General features: G+C 36.9%; 1 protein-coding gene across 9 annotated transcripts in view; it reads left to right on the forward strand.

Moving 5' to 3' along the window:
• Window positions 1-18888, forward strand: part of SLC4A10 (solute carrier family 4 member 10) — a gene marked incomplete at both ends in the record, with an annotated part of 310841 nt that extends 291953 nt beyond the window's left edge. For 8 of the 9 annotated variants that reach the window (XM_082841780.1, XM_082841783.1, XM_082841781.1 and 5 more), the window contains 5 exons: window positions 1114-1287; window positions 2068-2190; window positions 10197-10264; window positions 12786-12902; window positions 18822-18888. In XM_082841780.1, coding sequence (XP_082697906.1) covers window positions 1114-1287; window positions 2068-2190; window positions 10197-10264; window positions 12786-12902; window positions 18822-18888 — 549 coding nt within the window. Of the gene's footprint in view, window positions 1-1113; window positions 1288-2067; window positions 2191-10196; window positions 10265-12785; window positions 12911-13095; window positions 13242-18821 lie in introns of those variants that run through there. The other variant, XM_082841776.1, reaches the window with a different exon arrangement.
• Between the last annotated feature and the right edge of the window lie 3885 nt (window positions 18889-22773).

The raw sequence follows: 22773 nt of genomic DNA on the forward strand, positions 1-22773 counted from the left end.
TGCACACAGGGCACACAGAAGGAAAGATGGGTTTATGTTGAATTGGGGATATGAGGAGGCTTTGGTAAAACATGATTTTTTTTTTAACATCTTTATTGGACAAACATGATGTTTTGCCACTAACACTTACTTGACTTCATGGGCATTTGTTCCTTGGCATATTAGAGTAATTTTGGAATATTTGATGAGAATTGCTTACAATTTTCTTATATAAAGTAGCTAAGGACTAAATCTGATATTACTCTCAAAATGCATAGGAGATATTCCTGTAGAAATGGTATGATATAGAACTGACTGATGGAAACTGTCATTTTCTAAATCATCGCTTCTTGTTGGAAATATTGAAAACTGCAAAATTTGGCCTGAGAAAAATTAAACAAAACGATCCACATAAAATAAAGCTAACATGCGGTACAGTTTGTTAATAAGTAAAATGTGATTGAAGATCAAATTTGATCAAGAAATTAAACAGAGTTAAAATTTGCTCTGAAAAATACTTTATTAACAATAATTCATCTAGGTTAAATCTTTATGGCCAAGATGTTTGTATTTTTAGAAACAGCACCAAAACCTTGTTGGGGATCAAAGTGGCAAGGCCAAAACAGCAGAGTCAAACTAAGGAGGTCAGAACATCCTACTCAGCAGCTGGATGTGGGTCAAGAGCTCAAGACAGACAGAGCTGAAGTAGAGTTGAGGTCTGAGAGTCTTTAGCAAGTACGTGAAAATTGAAACAATGGGAACGGATGAGCTATTCAGGAAAGAAGAGTCCAGGAAACCCTAGTGCTTAAGGGGCAGGTAAAAGAAGAAATTGTGATGTGATGATGAAGAGGATGATGATAATGTTTTCTTTCAAGGCTATACTCTCTGAGGGAGCAACATTTAGCATTGGCTTTAATGTTATTAAACTCTTTTAAATTATAACGTGTCCATATTCAAGAAAATGTGGGATATTATAAAACTGAAACTGTATTATTTCAGAGTGTACGCTTAACAATAGTATTGTCCTGATGTCAACTTAAGTGTGATCTACCATATATTGGACCATATTATACATTTACTTATCCTACTTCCATTGCTGTCTGTAAAAAGCAATTTAGTCTGTTTATCTTCTAGTTCTTCGATAGAATAAAGCTCTTCTGGATGCCTGCAAAACATCAACCAGATTTTATATATCTAAGGCATGTACCACTTCGAAAAGTCCATCTCTTCACAGTTATTCAGATGAGTTGCCTTGGCCTTTTGTGGATAATAAAAGTTTCAAGAGCTGCTATTGTCTTTCCCATGATGGTATGAAACTTCTAACTCAACTCTTTTTCTCCTCCTCTGATTTTCTGCTCTCTTTGAAAATCCATGAACAAACTGGATCAATAGAATAATTTTGAACAATTTTTGGAAATCTTGGTATAAACTTTAGCCACTAAAACTAGTAACTAAGATTGGGTTTCAGATTATATATGAATTTCAGTGATTCATACTAGCTTCATCTCTATCATTCTGAATATTAGCAGTAGTTTGAATTAATTGAAGTTGGGTGGAAGACATAAACTTTCAAAATTTAACTTTACAGGTATACTAGCAAATTTGATAATGTAAGGGGATTTTTGAAATTAAATTTTTTTAACATCTTTATTGGAGTATATAAAATCAAATTTTATTAACTATTTTAAACCAGTTTCAAATACTTCAAAAATAAAGTGAACTTGAATTACTATAAGTAATTTAAAATATCATCAGCATAGGTAATAATGGTTTAATGTTCATTTAAAATAATGTAAACTATTAACTATGTGTATTTAAGGAAACAGTCAAATATATAGTTTTTTTCATTGCTTCTTTAAATGACTTGTATAATGGGTAAAATGATAGCCATTATTCTGGAGATGTGGTAAGAAAAGGAAGTGAAGGAAGCAAAAGTACACTCAATATCTTTTATACGCACATATCTTCAGATTTCACTTTAATGTCAGCCCTAATTGAAGTTGACTTGTTTGTACCAAAAAACAAACAAATCTAAACCTTCCATTTATATTTTTTCCCTGTTTTAAACTGCTTTATTATTTACTTCAGGTGTTAGCTCTGGTATTTGTAAGAAAGTTGATGGACTTGCTGTTTACCAAACGGGAACTCAGCTGGTTGGATGATTTAATGCCTGAGAGTAAGAAAAAGAAACTAGAAGATGCTGAAAAAGAAGTAAGTCAGAGCAAAATCAGTATCTTATAAAGAAAAGAAAAAGGAACACTTGCACAGTAATAGCTCTTTGCAAAGCTAAATTTTTGTGTTTAGCTTTAGATAGTGACTACTAACAAACACAGGTGGACTATTTTGGAAGATTGATGTTTAAAATCATCAAGCTGGAACTTGAACAGAGAGAGGACAAATCTTACATGAGTAAACCAAACCCTAATGAAATATGCAAATACTTTGTCCTTCACTATCCTTATAACTGCAAAGTTTATTTTTCTGATTCCTCCCTTCAGGATTTCAGAAACTTATTGATGCTTAAATTTTTCCAAATTATAGTCATGCAATGATTGCTTTTTGGTTGAATATGTGAGAAGAAAAAAAAAAGACATTATTACTGTTGGTATTTTCCTAGGGAGCAAAGTTTTAATAAAAAGATTCTAATTCTAATTAAAAGATTAAATTAGTTATTCTTGAAATAGATGAAATACTTAAGAGGAAAACACGTTGATCTGATTTGCTTTCAAAGTGCTTTGAGTAAATGTTGTTAGAGAAACTTTGGGTATTTATTACTTTCACAGATTGCTGATTTATCCTATTCTGTTTCATATGCTAAAACAATTGGTTTTAAGTTTTATGACTTATTTAAATTCGTGTATAAGCCTGGGTCTATTTTGAAGGCTAGTAATCATAATATTTTTAAAGTATGTAAAAACTAAAAAGAGTAAAAATGAAAAAAATGACAAGTTCATCATTTAGCAGAATGATCGGGTCCATAGATTGTAAAATATAAGAATAAAATTTTCATGTAACTGGAAATGAATATGAAAGAAAATACTTGGTGAGACTTACACATTATTCTTTCCATTTTTTCTTCTCCTATACGGCAGTCAGTAAATGTATTCAGTTTCCTACCTGTGGTGTATTTTCTCAAACCATAGATATATTCCTCTTTCCTTTGGGGAATTTGTTTGCAAACATTTCAATGGTCTTAGGTTTTACTTAGCCATTAGATGAGTCCAGATTAGGCCACAGAGTCTAATGGATTACAGATAAGTCTACATAATATGTGACTGTCTGGCATTTCTTCACTTTTCCATGTTGTCCTATTACCGACGACGGATTCCACATTTAAAGATTGATCATAATGGTGTATCTTAATTCTATATGACTATTTCAATTTTCCCAAATGTTGTAGAAGTCATACTTAGTATCATACTTCTAGCAATACTTATATAATGTTAAAAATGTCGTTATAAAATTATGTTTCTTTATTTTTGTAAGTTTGATATATTCTTAAGTATGAGAATTTTTTAAAAATAGTGCTTTAACTATTTTTCCAAGTTGATATATTCTCATTTAAGTATGAGAGTTTTTTTTTTAATAGTGCTTTAACTAAGATATTTGGATAATTTCTGTTTGTTTTTAGGGCTTTAGTAAAGGTTTGCTCTCATCCTCAGGTACTGTTCAAGAAGAATATGACAGAATTTGGTATAAGATAAATGTAAATAAATAGACACAAGAATATAGAAACACTAAAGTCTTAAAGTATCCATGCTTGACATAATTAAAATTTATTCAGGTTGAAAACAATTTCTAAGAAGGTTTAAATTCCAAGGAAGACAACTTTGAATACAAAACTCATTGACCACAAGCTTCCGCATAGTCTTTCTGATAATGAGAATGTTAAGTATTCTGATGCAGTAACTTACAAATGTAATTTTGCTTTATTTTCCTGCTACGACTTCCTGTCAAATATCTCGACTAATTCTGTAGGAATAAGCTAGCAACACCCCCAGGCATACAATCATTCCTTTTACAGCATTCTCCTTAGGCCATATCCATACCGTGGAACATTCTTGCCCTTCTAAAACTTTGTAAAAAGAAAAATAATATGTATATATAATATATTATGCTTAATATTCTTCCCTTTTTTCATTCAAAGAAAATTTCAGATTCTTCCTTTATATGTCTGTGAAATAGGAGAGAACAAATTTGACAGTAATCATAAATGTATTAGAATCTGCCGTTTCCATTGCCCAGAACCATTCACATAGCTACATATGTATGGTACTTATATGTATGTGTGCCATATGTCCATTTTGGAATTTATTAACTTCAGATAGGCAGAGATGCTATGTAATGAGCTTCTAACCTTTTTATATTATGAACCCATTGTACGCCAATGGGGTGTTGACTCTTTTCTGATTGTTATAAAGATTTTAGAAGTAATTAAATATTACTAAAATTCCTAGAACTCAAGTTTTCTAAAAGGATTCAAAAAGAGATTAAAGATTTATTGAGGCAAAGTTACAGCTGTATCCTTCGGTTCGGCGTATGAGAAAAAGTAAGGGAAAATGCCTTGTAATACATTAATCAGGCAGGTTTACAGACCTTTAAATTCTCAAATAGATTAATATGATGATACTTTAATGTGATCCTCAGTACATGGAAAGAAACAAGTAAACAAATAATACAGTCAAGAAATAATCCATAATTGAACATTAAAATATAGTCTGACCAGTGCAAAGAAAGATAATTCTCCATCTGAGAAGTGGAGAGAGAAAAGTTAAATTAAAGATATTAACTTTCTAACTTGGAATTAGTATTAAAAGAATATGATCAGTATAGAGAGTTGGAAGATTTAAGAAGGATTACACTAAAACTTGAATTCTGGTTGAATTTCTACTTGGTCACCCAGATCTCGGTATTCCATTTGCTTGAGGCTATGGTCTCCACCGAAGGATGTGATCTTCTTACTTGGCATCTTATACCAAGGCCCAGTCTTCCAAGAGATTGTACATTAACATGGTAAATGAACAAGTTCTTCAAAAAGTGTTGCATTTCTGCAATTACTCAAATTAATTGCATAACTTTGATTGTGATCTGGAAAGATGGTAAAGAGCAGAAATGTCTCAGCTCCCTGAGACTTGAATTTAAAATAGTCTCACCTCTTGTCCTTTTGATGATAGTTACAAGCTTGTACCTTTATCATCCAAGGTTTTACTATCAGTAGCCCACTTCTGGTCTTATGGCACTGAGAAAACATTAGTTTGACCTTAAAATTCAATAATGAGTTAAGCAGAATAAATAGCTACACAGGCCAGTCCAAGGTCGCAGAGCTTCTGTTCCAAATTTTCATGTACTTCATGCATATGCATATGCATATGCTTCAGTTTTTAGAAAGAAAGGATTATAATCAGGATAGAAATGAATATTGGAACCCTGACATTTTGCACATTGCTCTGTGTAAAGGGAAGACTGCAGAATCAAATTCTGGATGTCCAAATGTGCTCAGAGTACCAACACGCTTTCCTTCCTACTTCAGTATTCTCTAGGACATTGTACACATTTGACAAAAGAGCTGCTGTTAAAGCAGTAAGCCCCAGCAGAATGTTTGCTCCTCGGTGAGGGAGAAGGAGGTTAACGTTAGATAAATCCTGGAAGTTCAACTCTGTGCAGTGATCATGATATTGACACCTCTTGGTTTGTGGGAGGTTCACTCTAACATGTATGCTGTAGGGAAAAAAAGGAGGGGGGTGGCGAGTGGGACTTGTGATCTGTATGAAGCAGTTTCATGAGCAAGGCCAAGAAGATGGAAAAGCAATCTAAAAACAAGTGCCATTAAACAAATTAGAGAGTGTGTCTTACTGCTCAGAAAGATCAGAATTGGTTGTGGATTTGGGAAGCATGGCCTAATGATTGCACAGGCAAATGTTATTTCTAATTGAATCTTAGAGCAAGGCAAGCATATTCTTCTTCCTCAAGCAGTGGTTTTCAAAGTGTAGTCCTATGACCTCTGCTGTATCAGCCAACACCTGTCAACTTGTTACAATCTGAATTCTAAACCTACTGAGTCAAAACTCTGGAGATAGGGCCAGATTCTGTGTTAACAAGACCTCCAGGTGATTCTGAGGTGTGTTAAAATTTAAGGCAAGACCTTTCCTAAACCCACAGACTTTACATCACCAGAATATAGTCTTCTAAATCCAAGAATTATTGTATTTTATAATAATTTAGATAAGTCAATTAGAGAAACTGAATCAAATATTCTGATGAAAAAACATGTTGCATCCATGAATTCTGTATAGACTACTTCTCCTTCCTATTTTTTCTTTTCAGTTTTCATTGTTAAAGTGAGTTGTCGTATGTATGGCTCTTCTACATATTGGAAATTTTAAGGAATACCTCTTATAAATATAACATTTTATGGTTTACAAATTATTATAAGTGTGTATGTATGTGTGTGTGTGTGTGTGTGTGTGTGTGTGTGTGTGTGATGCTTGTAGCATTATCTATTCTATTAGTAATTGGGGAAGGAAATGATCAAACACTTCTTAGGTTCTGTAGGCCCTGTTGTCTTCTTGGGTAAAAATAAAGGGGTTAAACTTGATTTCTGAAGTCCCTTCCATTTTTTAAGATCTATGAATTCTAAAACTGCTGAATGTTTTCTCTCTCTAATACGATAGACATCTTTATGAACATTGGCTCTGTGCTGCTCTTGTTGAGCTATTTGAGGGCTCCTACATAGATACAGACTTTACATGGGAAATGGATACAGTAACAGATGTTACCTATTTCATTAGGTAGAGCATTTGTTAGGTATCATAATATATGAATTGTATCTTTTACACTGTCACAAACTATAATTCAGATTCATGATGTAATTTTATATATAAGATCGTATTCATCAAAACACACCACGATTTAACCCTGATTTTATTTTCCTTTTCTACTCAGCACAGGCCTTTAGACCCAACCAGGCTAGTTGTTCATTGTTGTGCAAACATGTCCTATTTATTCCCACCTTTTATCCTTGACCCATATTGTATCTTCCCACCTAAATTTCTTCCTTTCTATTACCAAACTGATCAGATAAGACTGGCCCAGATACCACTGCCTCTGGTCCTATCCTTCTCATCCTCTGAGAGTAGAGTTTATGGCTTTCTTTTCATTGTTGTATACCCAGTACCAAGCAGATTACCTGTCTTGAAGATCATGCTTAATACGTATTTGCTGAATGGATTCATGAATAGCTCCTGGATTATTCTTTTTGTTCACTGTGTGCCTAGCACATAATACATGCTCAGTAAATATTTGAGTGCTATTGAATAGATTTGTTTTTAAGCCTCTATTTTTCTGCCTTTTACTGGATATAGCATTAACTGTCCTTCACTTATGTAGTATCCGAACAATGCTTTGGCCCTCTCAATTAAAAGATGGTGTTCAAATCAGAATATGGACATTCCTCTATTCAAATTGACCCCTCAGGTGCTCTTGGGAAAATTTTGATCATCATCCTTTGTAAAATCTCCATGTTGTAGAGCTCAGCATATTTTTTGATGGACACTGTGTAAATGAAATGCTGAATGGAACTCATTTTAGGATACTTCAGACTTATAAAGTGAAGGATACCCAGTAAGCTTTTTTGCTTTCTCTCTCTTTTCCTGTATGATTGAGATAAACTAGGTTGTGATTGTCATGACGGCTGGTGCCTGGTTTGACTGCTCCTCCCCAGAAAGTCTCAATTTTTGGCTTCCTCACAGTGCTGCCTAGGATGCAGCCGGCCCTCTATCCCCGAGCTCTGGGGCCCACCCAGCTTCCTTCTGGCACTGAAGGCAGCGGCTGCTCTGCCACCCTTCTCTTCAGATAAGCATGGCTTGGAAATGCTATCTTTAGAGGTGATGAGTTTTTGTTTGGATAGAATTATGACTAGTATAAAGCCCACACATGCTAACAAGCCACAGAGTGCAAAATAATTATTGAAAGCAATTTGAGAGAAAAGTGGAAAATCATCTGAGGAAAAAACCAAAATTGTTCCCAAAGCTTTGGTCCAATTTTTTGCTGTTAGATTGAATCTCGAGCCTTAGTTTTCTGCTGCCAGGTAACCTAAGCACTGATGGCTTTTTTAGAATTTTACTCTTTATTAAACCTTTTCTACCTGACTTCTTGACATTTTATTCCAAGTTGGTCAGAAAAGATACTACATACCAAGCTTACCTTTCAGTGGACAACCAAGGAAAGAATTACATTTTGTTTGTATTTGGTTTTACTTAAATAGTGTTTGGGGTTGCTGAATATTTTCTCTTTATGTTCCTCCATGTGCATTAAGATAACCTTTTCTTCCTGAAAGGATACATATGTTCTGCCCGTGGCCTCAATGATGTGCATATAAATTAATATGGCCCATGTATTATTTCCATATATAGAGACTAACCCATTTGCAAGGCATGCATCATTTTAGACTACAGATTAGCTCTGCTCTAATGCTTAATTTCAAACCAATGATACTGTCTACTCACCATGAATTAGTACTAATGGTATCTCCAAATAACATGGGGAATAGGCATAATACATAAGAAGTACTGTACATCTGAGAGGTCTTAAAAGAAAAATTCTCCTTGAAAAGTAACAGGGAAAGAGAATAGAATGAATTCCTATAATGCAAAGAGGTAACAGACACATGCCCATAGCACCGCAGAGTATAAATATAACACTGTGTTTGGGCGGGGGGGTGTAGTTTATAAGCAGAGAAGTGGCAGATCTCATACAGTCCCCTGGCCTCTCCATTATTCACAGCATAGGCTGAGCATAGATTTTCTGTATGCAGCATGGCTAAGGTCCCAGCAGAGGGGAGCCTGCCTTAGTCACAGGTTGGATGTGTAGGGAGAGCACTTCAAGAGTAAAAACGAGACCTGCCCACACGTTACGTTATATATTCATAGGTTAGCTGAAGAGACTGTAGAAAACACTGTTTCTTTAAGTAACAAGAAATATGGCAATGGTTCTTTAGACTAGGCAGCATGCAAGTTGAGGACCCTAGGAACAGTCTTGCATGCCAGGAATAATGACATCAGCCAAAGGTCATGTGTTTCTGGAACCTGCTTTAGACCAGCCAAGCTACTGCTAAGCTACTGAAAGAGGGAAAGCAATGAGGCTCCAGGGCCTTCCCTGTTTTCCGTCTTCAGTTCCCATTTGGTCAGGAAAGTCACCTAGCTCTTCATCTCTATACAACTTAAAATTCCAGTTCTGGAACTAGAGCCAATAATTCTAACATTTTTAAATGGCCCCAAATAGTTCTCTAAACTTGAACATTCCTAACTGACCCACTTGAAAATAAATGCATTAAATAGGAGCTATAATCTGGAGATAACTCTGTTTATTTTTTGTTACATGGAAAAAGGTTAACTATAACATTATTGAAAACTAAACCAGGACATTTCAGTGCTACATAAGATTATCTTCATCCCAAAGATATACTCTTAAAACATTATATATGAAGAAATGAATGTATGAAGCATTACCATCCTTTGAGGGAGGGTGGAATATTGTCATTGTAAGAAGAAATCTGAGGCCTAAAACAAAAGCTTATGATGAGTCTAAGTGGAAAGCACTCCTGTGTTTTGGTCCATAGAGAAAGATACCTTCTACTGTCTATTTCCAAGTCTCAAAGTACCGTCTTCGGACCAGCAAAATCAGCATCACCTGGAAACTTGTTAGATGTGTTACCTGGGCCCCGCTCCAAACCGACAGAATCAGACTCTGGAGGTGTGGCCCAGTAATCTGTATTTTTAATAACCCCTCCAGGTGATTCTGATATAAACTAAAGTTTGAAAACCACTGCCCTAAATACATCTCTCATTCCTTTCTAACAGAGCATTCTGGGAATGTAATTTCAACAGTGAAAACGATTACGTTACCCATATGTTTGTCCTTGTAAAATTTAGATTATTTAAAAAAAAATCTTCTTGGAAAATAACCATGTTTTACATTGAGTGACATGAGGGAGGTTATTGTTAGCATTTAAATTACTTTGTGGTGTAAGACTCATTAATTACTTATGTTCTCGGTAGCTGATGCTTTATTGAAAAGACCTGTGCTAGCATTAATAAATGCAAACAAAGTGGAAGGTTCTGAGGTTAATGAGATAGTGAACCATTAATCTCTGTTTCTTCTTTAGTGTAAAGTGGAGACTCATCAGGTTCACTTTGTATATTTTACATTTATCTTGCCAGGAAGAACAAAGTATGCTGGCTATGGAAGATGAGGGCACAGTACAACTCCCATTGGAGGGGCACTATAGGTAAGATATAAATGTAAGAACACACCAATATGAGCACTGGAATGTGTTGTTATACACTCTACTGAAGAATTTCGTATGTGTGGATTACTATAGAGGCTTGTTGATGTTATGTTAGAGTAGAAAGAACTGAAACTAGGTGTTAGATTACCCTGTCCCAGTACTAAGTTCTGCCACTAGATGCTGACTATAGCCAAGTTGCTTAAAATGAAGCGAGGCAGGGAGCTGTTGTCTGAAGTCTTCTCCTATTTTATAATGAATACGAAAGCTCTTTCATATTCTGTGAAAGTAGTACCTGAAGACAGGTCAAGATTTAATTCTGGGATAAATGAGCTAGGTATTTATTGAATTCATCACATGTAAATGAACTCGGGGAAAAACAGCGTTGACCCCTTCAAAAAGACACTTCCAAAGAGATAAGCCATTTCCTGAATTGAAGGATTCAGGGATACCAGCCGTTTTAGGAAATATTTATGTCACTCTCCATAAAGAAGATTGTGCTAATCTTCTTTATGCACAAAGACAGAGCAAAAAGAGAAAACAAGCAGACTCCTCTAAGTTATAATAAAACTTTTGAAAGTATTGGGCAAAAAATTATGTATATGATCTCAAAGTGCTTAAGGATAATATAGGGCCATACCAGTAAAAGAGCATAGAAGACGTTTGTCTGAGGAGATTTTTCATAGCGTTAAAAAATAGGAGTGGACCTTCAGGGTCTGACTGTAAGACCATATTCCCTAGATTACAAAAATATAATTATCATCTACCACTTAAGAGTGAGCACAAGTCTAGAAGGCATTTTTCCTTTCTTTCTCTCTCTCTTTCTTGTTGTTTTTTTTTTTACAATATTTAAATTTTAAAATCCTGTTGATTGTTTAGTTGAATCAGCATATCCCAACTGTATTCTATAGAAATCTACCTAGTCTCTTGTGGTACCCCTCTTAAAAGGATTTTGTGGTTTAATTAGTCTGAAAAATGTTCCATACCACATTTTAATTTAGAGATTCATAATGCACATTGGCACATTAAAGACTCTAGTACTGGCATTAAAAAAAAAAAGTTTAACTTTGTTGTATCCAGCATTTTCTAAACTCTTTTGCTCGCAAGAGTCTTTTTCACATAATATCATGAAAAACTTATATTCTACATGACGCTCTTTTGGAAACTAGTTGATTTCATGCTTTGAGTTACCAAGGGCTGGATGAATTAGAGGTATTAAAGAACACATGTCCAGATTGGGCAAGGAAGGAGCCTGTGAGACCTGTTTTGCTTCAGACTCTCAGTGTTCCTCTTAAAAATTGAATTTGTTGCCCTCTTGTGAATGTCCACAATGAGCGGCATGTGAGGTCAGCTTAGAATTTCTGTAGAACATGACTTTTTCCACAGCAGAGAATCTTTTTTTACGTGTGGTAAGAAGAGCGCTGATTTCTCACCCAATGAAACTTTCTTTGACTCGGCCTGTGTTTTATCTCTGTTGATATTTGGTTGCCTTTCTAGCCCTGGGAATGTTTTAGAGAGTTCTAAATGGCACCTATAATTGGTGCAGTTTTAAAATGTAAAAACTGCACGCAGCATAGTACAGGCCCTGATATTACAGGCTCCCCCAGTCATTTGGAAAAACCTCTGTCAAGTACACAGGCTGCCTTCATTTATTCAATGAATATTTATTGAGTGGATACCAAGTGCCAGGCTCTGTCTAGGTCATGGGGGAACAGCAGTGGACCAATGGGCAAGAATCCTTGTTCTCATGAAGCTTACATTCAAGTAGAGTAGAGGTGGGGGGAGACAGGAAATAAACAAATGAACAAGTCATGTAATACAGTATTTCAAATGGTGAAAAGTGCAACAAAATCTTAAAGCAAAAAAGAGGGATGAGGTTGCTATGAGACGATGGAAACAGAAATTTTAAATGGAGCAGTCAGCAAAGGCCTATCTGAGCAGGTGACATTTGAACTAAGGAAGGAAAGGGTTATACCACGTAAAGGAACGTTATAGGCAGAGGGAAGGGCAAGTACAAGGCCCTGAGGGAGCAGAAAGCCTGTAGTGTCCCAGGACAGTCAGGAGGCCATTGCATTGTGGCTGGAGAGGAAGGAGCCAGGGGTGTAATAGCAGAAGGTGAAGTTAGACGGTAAGGGTAGGGACAGGGCCTTACAGCCCATCCACTGGGCTTTTACTTTGAGTGGGTGGGAGCCACTGTCGAGTCTGAGCAGAGGGGTGAAGAGCTCTGCTGGGCTATGAATGTAGAGGCAAGAGGCCCAGCAATGAACATGCAGAACCTAAACTCTGTCATTTGAAATGGATTAGGAAAACTGTACCCCAAACCAGTTTCTATATAACTAGAATCTTTCATTTGGATTTTTATTCTTTATAGTTTTTTGGGAGAGAACTATTTAATACTTAATTTGTAATTATCAAAAATACTGTACAGAGGCATAAGACTGTCCTATATTTAGTTTCTATCGCTAGATAACTGCAGTTTCTTATTTAATGTTTATTGTTTCATTTTGGGTAAACTCCTATCTAGAGATGATCCATCTGTGATCAATATTTCTGATGAAATGTCCAAGACTGCCTTGTGGAGGAACCTTCTGATTACTGCCGATAACTCAAAAGATAAGGAGTCAAGCTTTCCTTCTAAAAGGTTTGAATTCTAAAATAATGTGAATTTATAATGATCCCAGTCATTTAATGACATGAATCTGTTAAAAGAATAGCATTGGTTTCCATTGAACTTAGATCTAAAATCTTTCAGAAAATTCTTTTAAAAAGTGGATAGAAATCGCAATTTTCACATTTGTTGGTATGTTTTCAACATCTCCCTTTCAAATTAAAAGCTCACTCCAAAACTATGACAGTGGGGAGAAATGGTGCTATAAATGAGTCCCAATGCAGGACATTTTTGGACATTCATTTTAGCATACTCTTTTGCAGTAGGATTTTAGTGTATTCCCTCATCACCCACTTCTCAGGACCCCCTTAGATGTCTGACCACGTTTTTCATTCTCCTGTTGTCCTTTGTAAAACCCATATGGCACATGCAATGGTAATTTTGTATTTAGATTATTTCCAGTCCCTTATTCCAACCCCCTGAAAAAACTTCCCTAACCTTTTTACCCCAAAACTTTCAGTTCCAGAAAGTTTTATCCACTTTTTCTTCTCTGTATGCAAACATTACAAACAACTCCTGCAGTTGTGGATGATAGTTTTAAATGCATGAGGTGGGAAGAGTGTGTCCTTAAATATCAAGAGTCATCGCAGGATTTCCAACTGCATTTTCCAGAATTTATAAATAAGAGTTCAAACCATCCAGTCTTCTTAGATGTTGATCTGAAGAAAATCTCTGTATTATGCCGATATTTCTTCTTATTAAAGAGTGATTGAGGGATTTGGGACGGTGTTTAATTATTAATTTCCTTTATTTTCATGACCTTAAATTAACTTTTTCTACTTAATTTTTATATTACATTTTTGTCATAAGCTCCCCTTCCTAATCACTCTAGAAGCTGATTCCCCAAAGGTAAGACCCTTTCCCTCAAACCTATTCCTTGGTTGCATTTCCTTTTGTTAAATGGTGTCTTCTAGAAACCTGGTCAGCCTATGTTCTTTGTGTGAGTTTTGGGGAGGCAAAAGGCGTGGAGAGTCTTGGGTTTAGATCCAGTGTCGCATTGAGTGTTTACAGTGTTCCTATAACCACTCAGCTCTTTAAGAGGGTTTGAAACTTGAGTAAACATTTTTCCCCACATGACTTATACAGATGCATCATATATAAATCAACAAACCTCTTAGAACTGTATTTAATAATAATATCAAATTTCTGTATTTGATAAAGAAAATTTATCCCTTGAATTAAGAAATTGCAAAGCTGGGAACTTCCATTTACGCACCAGCATGCTTCCAAAACTGCAAGCTTTATCTTCATGAGACCTATCTGGAAACATGGGTTAGAAAAAGAGGCGATATTAGACGAGGATATCTCTTATTGATGGATTTTGTCACCCCAAAATGGCATGCTGCTTCAGTGTCATATCTATCTTAAACAGCATAAACAACACCAGCAGTGGATGTGCAGAGAGTCTAGGAGTCTTCACCCCATAAAGCTGGGGGATTACTTCATGTTCTCTCTCTCTTTCTCTCCTTCTCCCTCTTCTCCCCCTCTCCCTCTCTTTCTCTCCTTCGAATACCTCCACCACTTGCTCCAAAAGGAGGTTAATGTAAGTTACTCAACAGGCTCTCTCAAAGACTTTTGGTTGATATTTTCTGTCTTTTAACAAGGCTTTAAAATCTTCATGTATTTCTTTGCTTGGCTCAAGCAGAAGTAATATTTTATTCTAAAACGTGCTTTATCTTCTTTTCCCAAAGATCCCTGCCACAGTCTGATAGAGTCATCCTCACAGTAGCTCTGATTTGCTAGACGTCTTGGAAGAAAATCAGTCATGAGAAGGGCAGTTTCTCAAACCTATTGAAATATATGCTTGTGGACCCTTTTTCATTAAAAATATGGCATGTCTCTGATTTTTAAAAATGTGAACTCTAGGTTTACGAGCTCAAAATAAAATGCCAGCCATGGGAATATGTGTAGAATTTGAGACAATCAGACTTAGAGATTGCTTTTCTTCCTGTACTCTACAGATCCATAGTGAAAACTCTTTCTCTATTTTTCTTTGGTTCAAGCAACAGTTTTATGTCATGACATTTTAGGTACTCCTTAAAGTAAATAAGTCAAGTGATGCTTTTCACCAGAAAAACTCAATTGTTTAAAGTATGTGTCAGATTACTTCTCAGAGTAGACTAATTCTAGTGAACAATGTAGTGTGCCTAAAAGCAGATGCAATTTTAAATAGATCACCCTTTATATTTTCATGTAACCACTTTTTTCTTATTCTTTGAACCTATGTTCCCACTAACATGAGATTCAAAACTATTGTGGAATGAAAGTTTACCCAGTTTTCTTTACTTTTAAGTGTGATAAAATCTGTAGCTTTCCACGTGAAAAATATCTCTCGGTTAGTCTTTCTTCTTCATAACAGAGGAAACTGGCAGAAAGAATGTGGCTTCCAGAAATCCTAAAACCACCAATACTAACAACAGCAATACTCTCCCCAAGCCACTGCTTTCTCTTGGTATCTGTTGAAGGCATTGAAGTGTGATGACCAGGAACCGTAAAAATGCTATACCTGCTAGCGTGTCCATTGGCAAAAAACGCCCTAAAGACCAGGTTCTCAGGGTCTCTCTCTCGAGACCTCAGCTGGTTTCCCAGCAGTGTCTGACACCCCACCCCTAGGTGTTTTCATCCTATCCCCCACTATAGGCCCTAATGCCTATCAGAGAAGCCTAGATACCTTTTCTGAGTGGAATTTGGAATAGCAGTTATATTTTCTCCATTATTTCATTCGCTTTATGTTGTCCAAAAAAATTTACCCAGCTTAGGGCTTCCCTGGTGGCGCAGTGGTTGGGGGTCCGCCTGCCGATGCAGGGGACACGGGTTCGTGCCCAGGTCCGGGAAGATCCCACATGCCACGGAGTGTCTGGGCCCGTGAGCCATGGCCTCTGAGCCTGTGTGTCCGGAGCCTGTGCTCCACAACGGGAGAGGCCACAGCAGTGAGAGACCCGCGTACCGCAAAGAAAAAAATAAAAAATAAAAAATTTACCCAGCTTAACTGAAAGAAGGATCTAAGAACTGACTGCAGGCTTTACCACATCTGCAGGATGTCTAATTTGATCCTAGTTCAACAGCACTATACATGCATGGGACAAGCTCCTCCACAGTTTATTTAAATGAATTGACAGAAATAGGTCACATTAAAAACCATATCGCATCAGAATAGGTGAGCAACTGCTGTGATACGCTGACACCCAAGACCAGCATTTCTTGGGCAGGTACCTGGCAGCACTTGGCTTTGCCTTGGTGGCAGAGGCTAGGGTCTAGGGACACTGCCCCTGCTCTCCTGTCCTCACACCCCCGCCCCCTTCCATGCTGGATGCTTCTTTGCTCTAATTTCCTAGGCCTCAGCCCTCTCATGACTGCTTGGTAAATGTTGTGTATATCAACTACTATGGTGTCATTGACAAATAACAGTTTCATAGAGTGCCTGGCAGCATGAAGGTAGTGGGTCACATTTTGCCCTCTATTGAAATATTACTTCCTTATGTTTTGTCTCATCCATCTTGTGTCCCTTGGTCCTTACAAAGTACCTGGTGTATAATAGATATGCAATATTTGTTTATTGTAGTAGCATGTAATAGATATGATATACATTTAAGAAATATATATTGATATAATATATTGGTTACAATGGAAGTTTAGAATTGATTGGCATCCTGAAAATGAATGTAACAGGGAATCAAGAGAGTAATAGCCATGCACTGAGAAGATTCAAGTCAGTAATATTTTTTCATAGACATCTTGAGCTGGTTATAAAATTTCTGCTTCACTGCTGCAATCTGATCTGATACCAGAACCACTGGTTTTAAAGAGGGGGGGAAAAAAGCCCAATCATTTAATTGGTTATTGTTTTGGAACTAAACAACCAGTATGACCAAAGTAGGCCATCAGGAGGAAGCATGTCTGTGAATGATACTGACTTTCTGAATCGCTTTTTTTTTCACTGCCTGGTGGCTAATAGTGTCACTGGGAATTTGCTCACTCATGGAAAGGTTATGGAGCACTGTGCACACAGGAACTGTGCATGTGTAGAGACCAGTATGTCTCCGTCCCCACAGTCTCCTACAGATAGAATGTGCTTTTCTATCTTTCAAAAGTTAGAGCTCATTGGAATTGAGACTTCCAGCCTCAGAAATCTGACATTCAAGCTACAAGAAAATTTAGAGGCTATTTAGTCCAAAACTAATGTACAGATGAGGAAACCAAGCCCCAGAGAAATTAAACAACTAGTCCAGGGTCACACAGCTCCTTCTTAGCTTCCTGAAGCTGAATGTCATCTTCCGACTCCAAGCCCAGGGCTTCCTCCACCTGCCGCCGCTGCCTTTTCTCATTGGCTTTGTTTGGCAGAAGACACTGGGAGCCAGGTAGCACCCAGGGAAAAAATTTGGAAAGTAGCGTAGCAGACACTTGTCATCTGAAAGGAACTTAAAGTAGAAGAAAGTGAGTCATGCAGATAGAGGAGTTAAAAATACAGTTAAGCCTCTCAACACGTCATGTGCACACTGTCATCTCTTCTCATGGAAGGAGAACAGAAAAGAGGAAAAGTCGCTTTGCTCTGACCTGTAAGTACTGTGTGCTGAGAAGTGTGGCAGGCACAAACCCGGGTGCCGTCGACACCCGCTCACACCAGCTCTCAGTGCTGGCGGCGCGCCAGAGATGGCAGACGCTCCGGCGCTTCTTACCTGATGGCGCCGGGTGGTGGTGACAACTGAGAAGGGCTGTTTCTAGCTTGAATCGGAGGAAAAACAATTTAAAAAACACACTCTTAGAATGTGTCTAAGTTATTGACCACTACGAAAGCTGCACAGGAGGTCCTGTAGGAAAAAGGGGGCTTTAACTGTCCCTTTCCTATTTGGAGAAGAGTTATATAAAACCAAGGGTTTCCCCACCATCAACTATTTCATAGTTATATTAAGAGCCAAAGTTAACAGTAAAAATGTGTGGGTTCTTGCAGCTCAGGGACCCAGCGGCCGGGTGTGGGTTGCCCTCGAGTCGGCAGCAGCAGGGGCCCGGGAGGGGCGTTCGTCTTGGCCCACGCCAGACGCGGCCGGGAGGGAGCAGAGCTGCCCCTCGGGAGCATGCATGTACTCTTGGTGTGAGCTTCACGCGTGTCAGCGCATTATTTGAATTTCGCGTGAAAATTGTCAACTTGAGAGTAGGAAAAGTGAACATCGGAAAAATATTTTTAAACAAATGATAGAGTCACATTACCAGTTTGCCCATTGATAAAGTTAATTGGAGAACAGTTAAAACAGAAGCCACTTGGGAATGAGTTTATTCTGGAAGGAGTGGGGTGAAACATGCTTCCTCTGATGGACAGGAGGAGGGTTTGTCTGTGAAGAGACGGCACAGGTGTTTGGAGGGCAGTGTGCGGGGTGACCGGGTCCTCCCGACCAGCAGAGGCGTGTCTGTCCTCTGGACGACAACGCACTTCTCACCAAAGATCAGAATCCAGTCTGTGCGCAAAGGATGCGCCACTTGCAGCCGGGCCCGGAAATACCTACTGCGACATCCATCTTGTTTATGTCATTCATAGTGTCAGTGCTATCTTAAGACAGGGGCATGAATGGCATTTTCAACAATCATCAGTGATTCATTTGCACAAATGAGGACCATGATATTAATCTTGCATGCTTTGGGTACAGTTTTTAAAATGTCTGGTTTTTGTTTTTTAGTTTCTGTTTCTTGAATTTCCCTTTTTCTGCAGTTCTTGGTTTCTGTCTCACTGAGTGCAGAGGATTTTAATTGCTGCTATCTATCTATGCTTTGCAGCATGAAAGAGCAATGCCTAAGGGCCCTTGTGGTGCTTTGGGGTTGATGGGTTTTGTGTCTGAACCAGCAGACCTCCCAGTAGCCATGCTGGATTGAAATAATGCATTTCTCCTTTTTCCCCTGTAGCCTTGAAAGCCGAAATGAGAAGAAAGCTGACTCAGGGAAAGGTGTTGACAGGGAGACTTGTCTATGACTTGATCTTCAATTTATTTTTTACATATATATGAGAGGAGTGCCACAATTATTCAGAAAACTGCTTTGATCATGTATTATAAATTCTGTCTTTCATCCCAAATCCACCTTCATACTGTAAGTAGTGCAATACTCGTTTCATTTCTGTGTTTAAACTTCTGAACGGTGAGACACCCTTGTGAGCATATACAATAGCTAATGCAAGAATCTCTGTTCCTTGCTGTATTTTAGACATTTGTAAACACTAGATTCTCATTGTCAGTTTTACGAGAGCAATAGCTTTCTTAAAGAGATAAGTCATATTACCTAGTTTGTATTTTCCTACTTAGAGACCTGAAGATACCTGATAATTTCATTTAGAAGAATTTGGAAAGGTAGTCTTACTTCTTTTTATTTTTTATAGCTTAGCATTAGTGACTTATTTCAAAAGACCCAAATCGAAAAGTTAGTTTGAAAGCATTTTTAATAATTGTATTTATGCATTTCCTTGATTTAATATGATACATTTAATACTTAAGAATTTGTATGTAACTAAAACTTAAAGTCATTTTGAAAAATATATATGGAAACCTATTCACAACTTGTTTAAACGAATCAGATACTAATGCAAAGAGTCAAGTAGTATTTGCTTAATATTCAGGTTGTGATTACATGATCAAATACTAGGCTTGTATGAAATGCTTTAGAAAAACTTCGTAGGTTTTGTGAGATTTTCAATATAAACCTTTACCAGAAATATGCTGTTAAATTTACCTCCCATTGACAACAAGTGTTTTCCAAATAAACCTATCATGTACATACTTGTGGAATGCCACATGGTGAGTTATTGTACATGAAATTCCACTCCTGTACAGTTATTCCACTGCTAAAGGTCATGAACTGCTTAATGCTGCTTCTGAATCATGTTCTAATGTTAGACTGATAGGTCTCCAATTGTCATTTTTTCTTCTGCAGAGCTCTTTTCCACATTTTAATTAAATGCATGCTGTAGAAAAATAATCTTTTAAATGAAAATTTCAGATTCTGTTTGAGAAGCTTCTGTAGATATTTCAGTCTATATGAAATAATCCATCTTTACTAAGTTTATACAAGAGGAAGGAAAGTTAAGAATTTTTGAGCATTACTAAAAATACAGTATTTTATTTCACTTCAAGTGAATGTGAATTAATAAAGATGAAATCTCATAGTGCTCTTGTTTCCTAAGAATTACCAATGATCGTCAGCCTTATAATCGTCAGTGTCCAGTTTTACAATAATTCAGAGCCCTGTGGCTTTTCCAAACTATGAATTAATATTCTGAGTATAAGTGTACATGAAAAGTGAAAAAAAAACCCAAAACAAATCCTCTTGTTATTAAGCTTATGAAGGAAGTAAACAACAAAGCCTCCACTGGGTTCAACATTTTGATGCCTTCTGTAAAATTCCCCCTCACAATCTTTCAAGGAGCCATTTCGTTTATGGAACATAAGCCTAAAAAATATAAGAAGAGTTTGTAGTTAATGAAGTCTGTGTTTATAAATGCCAAGGAAAAATACAGAAACTTTACATGCCAAATGCATTGCCTTTGTGTATTTTATAATACAGATACTACATGTAACCATTCCCATTGTTTTATGACTTAGACTAGCTGTACATGCCGGTCAGTCCCAAAAGCAGCCTCCTAGTGTTTTAATATATTAATAATTGTTCTGTTTAATATGATCATAGTGAATTAAAACCTTCACATGATCACCTATTTGAATAAGCACTCATATCCAATGAAATTCTGTATTTCTGAGTATTTTTATAGGCATTTTGTTCTTGTGTGAATTTTAATGCTATCCCTATGTTAATCTTAATATTTTGAAATCATATAAAATATGAGAAAAATGTAGTGTTATATATTTCCTCCTAATTTCAGATTCCTGGTCAAAATTACTGAATATCTTGAATGTAATTTATTGCAAAGTTTAAGTAATGTGTAAATGTGACTAGGATATTGTGTTTTTCACAACTGAGAAATGTTATGTGGAAATAAATATTTATCCTAACTAATTTCCTTGCAAATTTTAAATTGTGATGCAAAGTGTTTTGTCTTTTTTTCCTTATCAATGTAGAACATTTTGATTGAACGTAATATTTAAATTTAGACACACCCCGATGTTAAGCAAACTTGGTGATGTAGACGTTTCAAGAGTATTCAAACAATTTGAACTTTATGAACAAACTATGATGAGAGCTATATTAGGACGTACCTCTTCAGTTTCCCGGAGAGCAGTGACTTAGATACAGATGACATTGTACCCATGACTAGTAAAAGCTTCTAAGTTCCTTAGTAGGATTTCCTACTAAGTAGATTTCCTAAGTTGATGTGATGGAATTCTCACATCAACTTAGAGCAAAAGCAACAAATGCCAAGTGGTGAAACTACTAGCCTCAGTGACCACCTGTGAATAGAAAACACTCAGAATGACATACAGCCTGATGTGATCATTGATCTTCATGGTGGTGGCCTTGAGTCATCACGATGCATTGAATTATGGTCTATGCCGGTTATTTAAGAAAGCATGGAGATATGTAATCATTTCTAGCAAGACTTCCAATTGTATTTTTCAAAAATGTTCAGAAAAACATGGTATCAGCAGTAATCCTGAGATGATTAAAGAAATCTAAGTGTAATACAAAATTCAGCCAATGGCTGGCTCACATGAGTCCAGAAACCACCCTCCCCCTGCTCACCTTTTCATCCCACTTATCTCATCCATCCAATAGACTTAGCTTTAGAGCTAGGTACTTTTACCTTCAAGCGTGTGTAGAGTCATAGATTTCTTCCATTTGTTTATAAGCTCCTTAAAGGTAAGGATAGTGTTTTATCCCTTCTTTGTAACTCTCCGGAGCCTAGTTCTTTCTGTGCTTTGCTGTTTATTCAGCCAGCAAAGGCTGTAGACAGAATCGTAAGTAAAATATATCGAAGATGTGGCCTCTCAGTTTATTAAGAATCATCAAGGATCCAGAAAGGATTCTCACTGACATGGCAACATCGGAACAAAAGCAAAAGCTTACTGAGCACCTTCATATGCCCAAAACATGTGGACACAAGACGCCTAAGGGGAGAACTGGTGTAACCCATGGAATCATCAAACCAGGCATGGTGTATAAATCTCCACGGCAATGCAACAGGTATGGGAGGTAGGTATTTTGGTATCTCTTTCAAATTAAGTAACTGGGGTTCAAAGAGGCTAAGCAATGTTCTTTAAAATGTTCCTCACTGTGAGTGTCAATGCTGAGATTCTAACCCATGTCCTCCTAGCCTCGGCTGGAGTGCACTGACTGTCCAGCAGGAGGCAAGATGTGGCCGCCTTCCTCCTTGACCAGGCAGTCATTCTGGCTCATGCAACCAGAATTGGGTTGAGTAATATTTCTTCTCAGTATGTTACATTTTCTTTGTCACTCATCCTTCTGTGATTAACACTAGAAACCAAACCTACTCAATGAAATAGCATTTTTGTTCACAAGTCACAAATATCATGACTTTGGATAGGAGAAACTAATTGGAACAATTAGAGTTTTCGTTGTTTGATGGGTCACACTTTTCACCATACATGTGTTTTAAATACACTGACAAACTTGGGGTGACTGCTCAGATGAAAGATTATTTAGAATAAGAATTTTGACTGAGTTTGCTGGAGTTCAATTCCAGAAAAGATACTCTTCTCAATTTGGCAGTAAGAAAATTATCTTTCTTTTTATTAATTCAAAGCCTTGAGTTTAAATGTTAACATTGTCACAGAAAGGTGACATTCAGAGAGATGATACATTTCTACTGAGCATGACATTGGTCTTATTAATCCCATGCTCTGAGCTTTTCTTAACGGTAGTGACATTATGCTTTATTACCCATATTCAT

Source organism: Leucopleurus acutus, assembly GCF_964270905.1.
Source record: "Leucopleurus acutus genome assembly, chromosome: 6".
Lineage (NCBI taxonomy): Eukaryota > Metazoa > Chordata > Mammalia > Artiodactyla > Delphinidae > Leucopleurus > Leucopleurus acutus.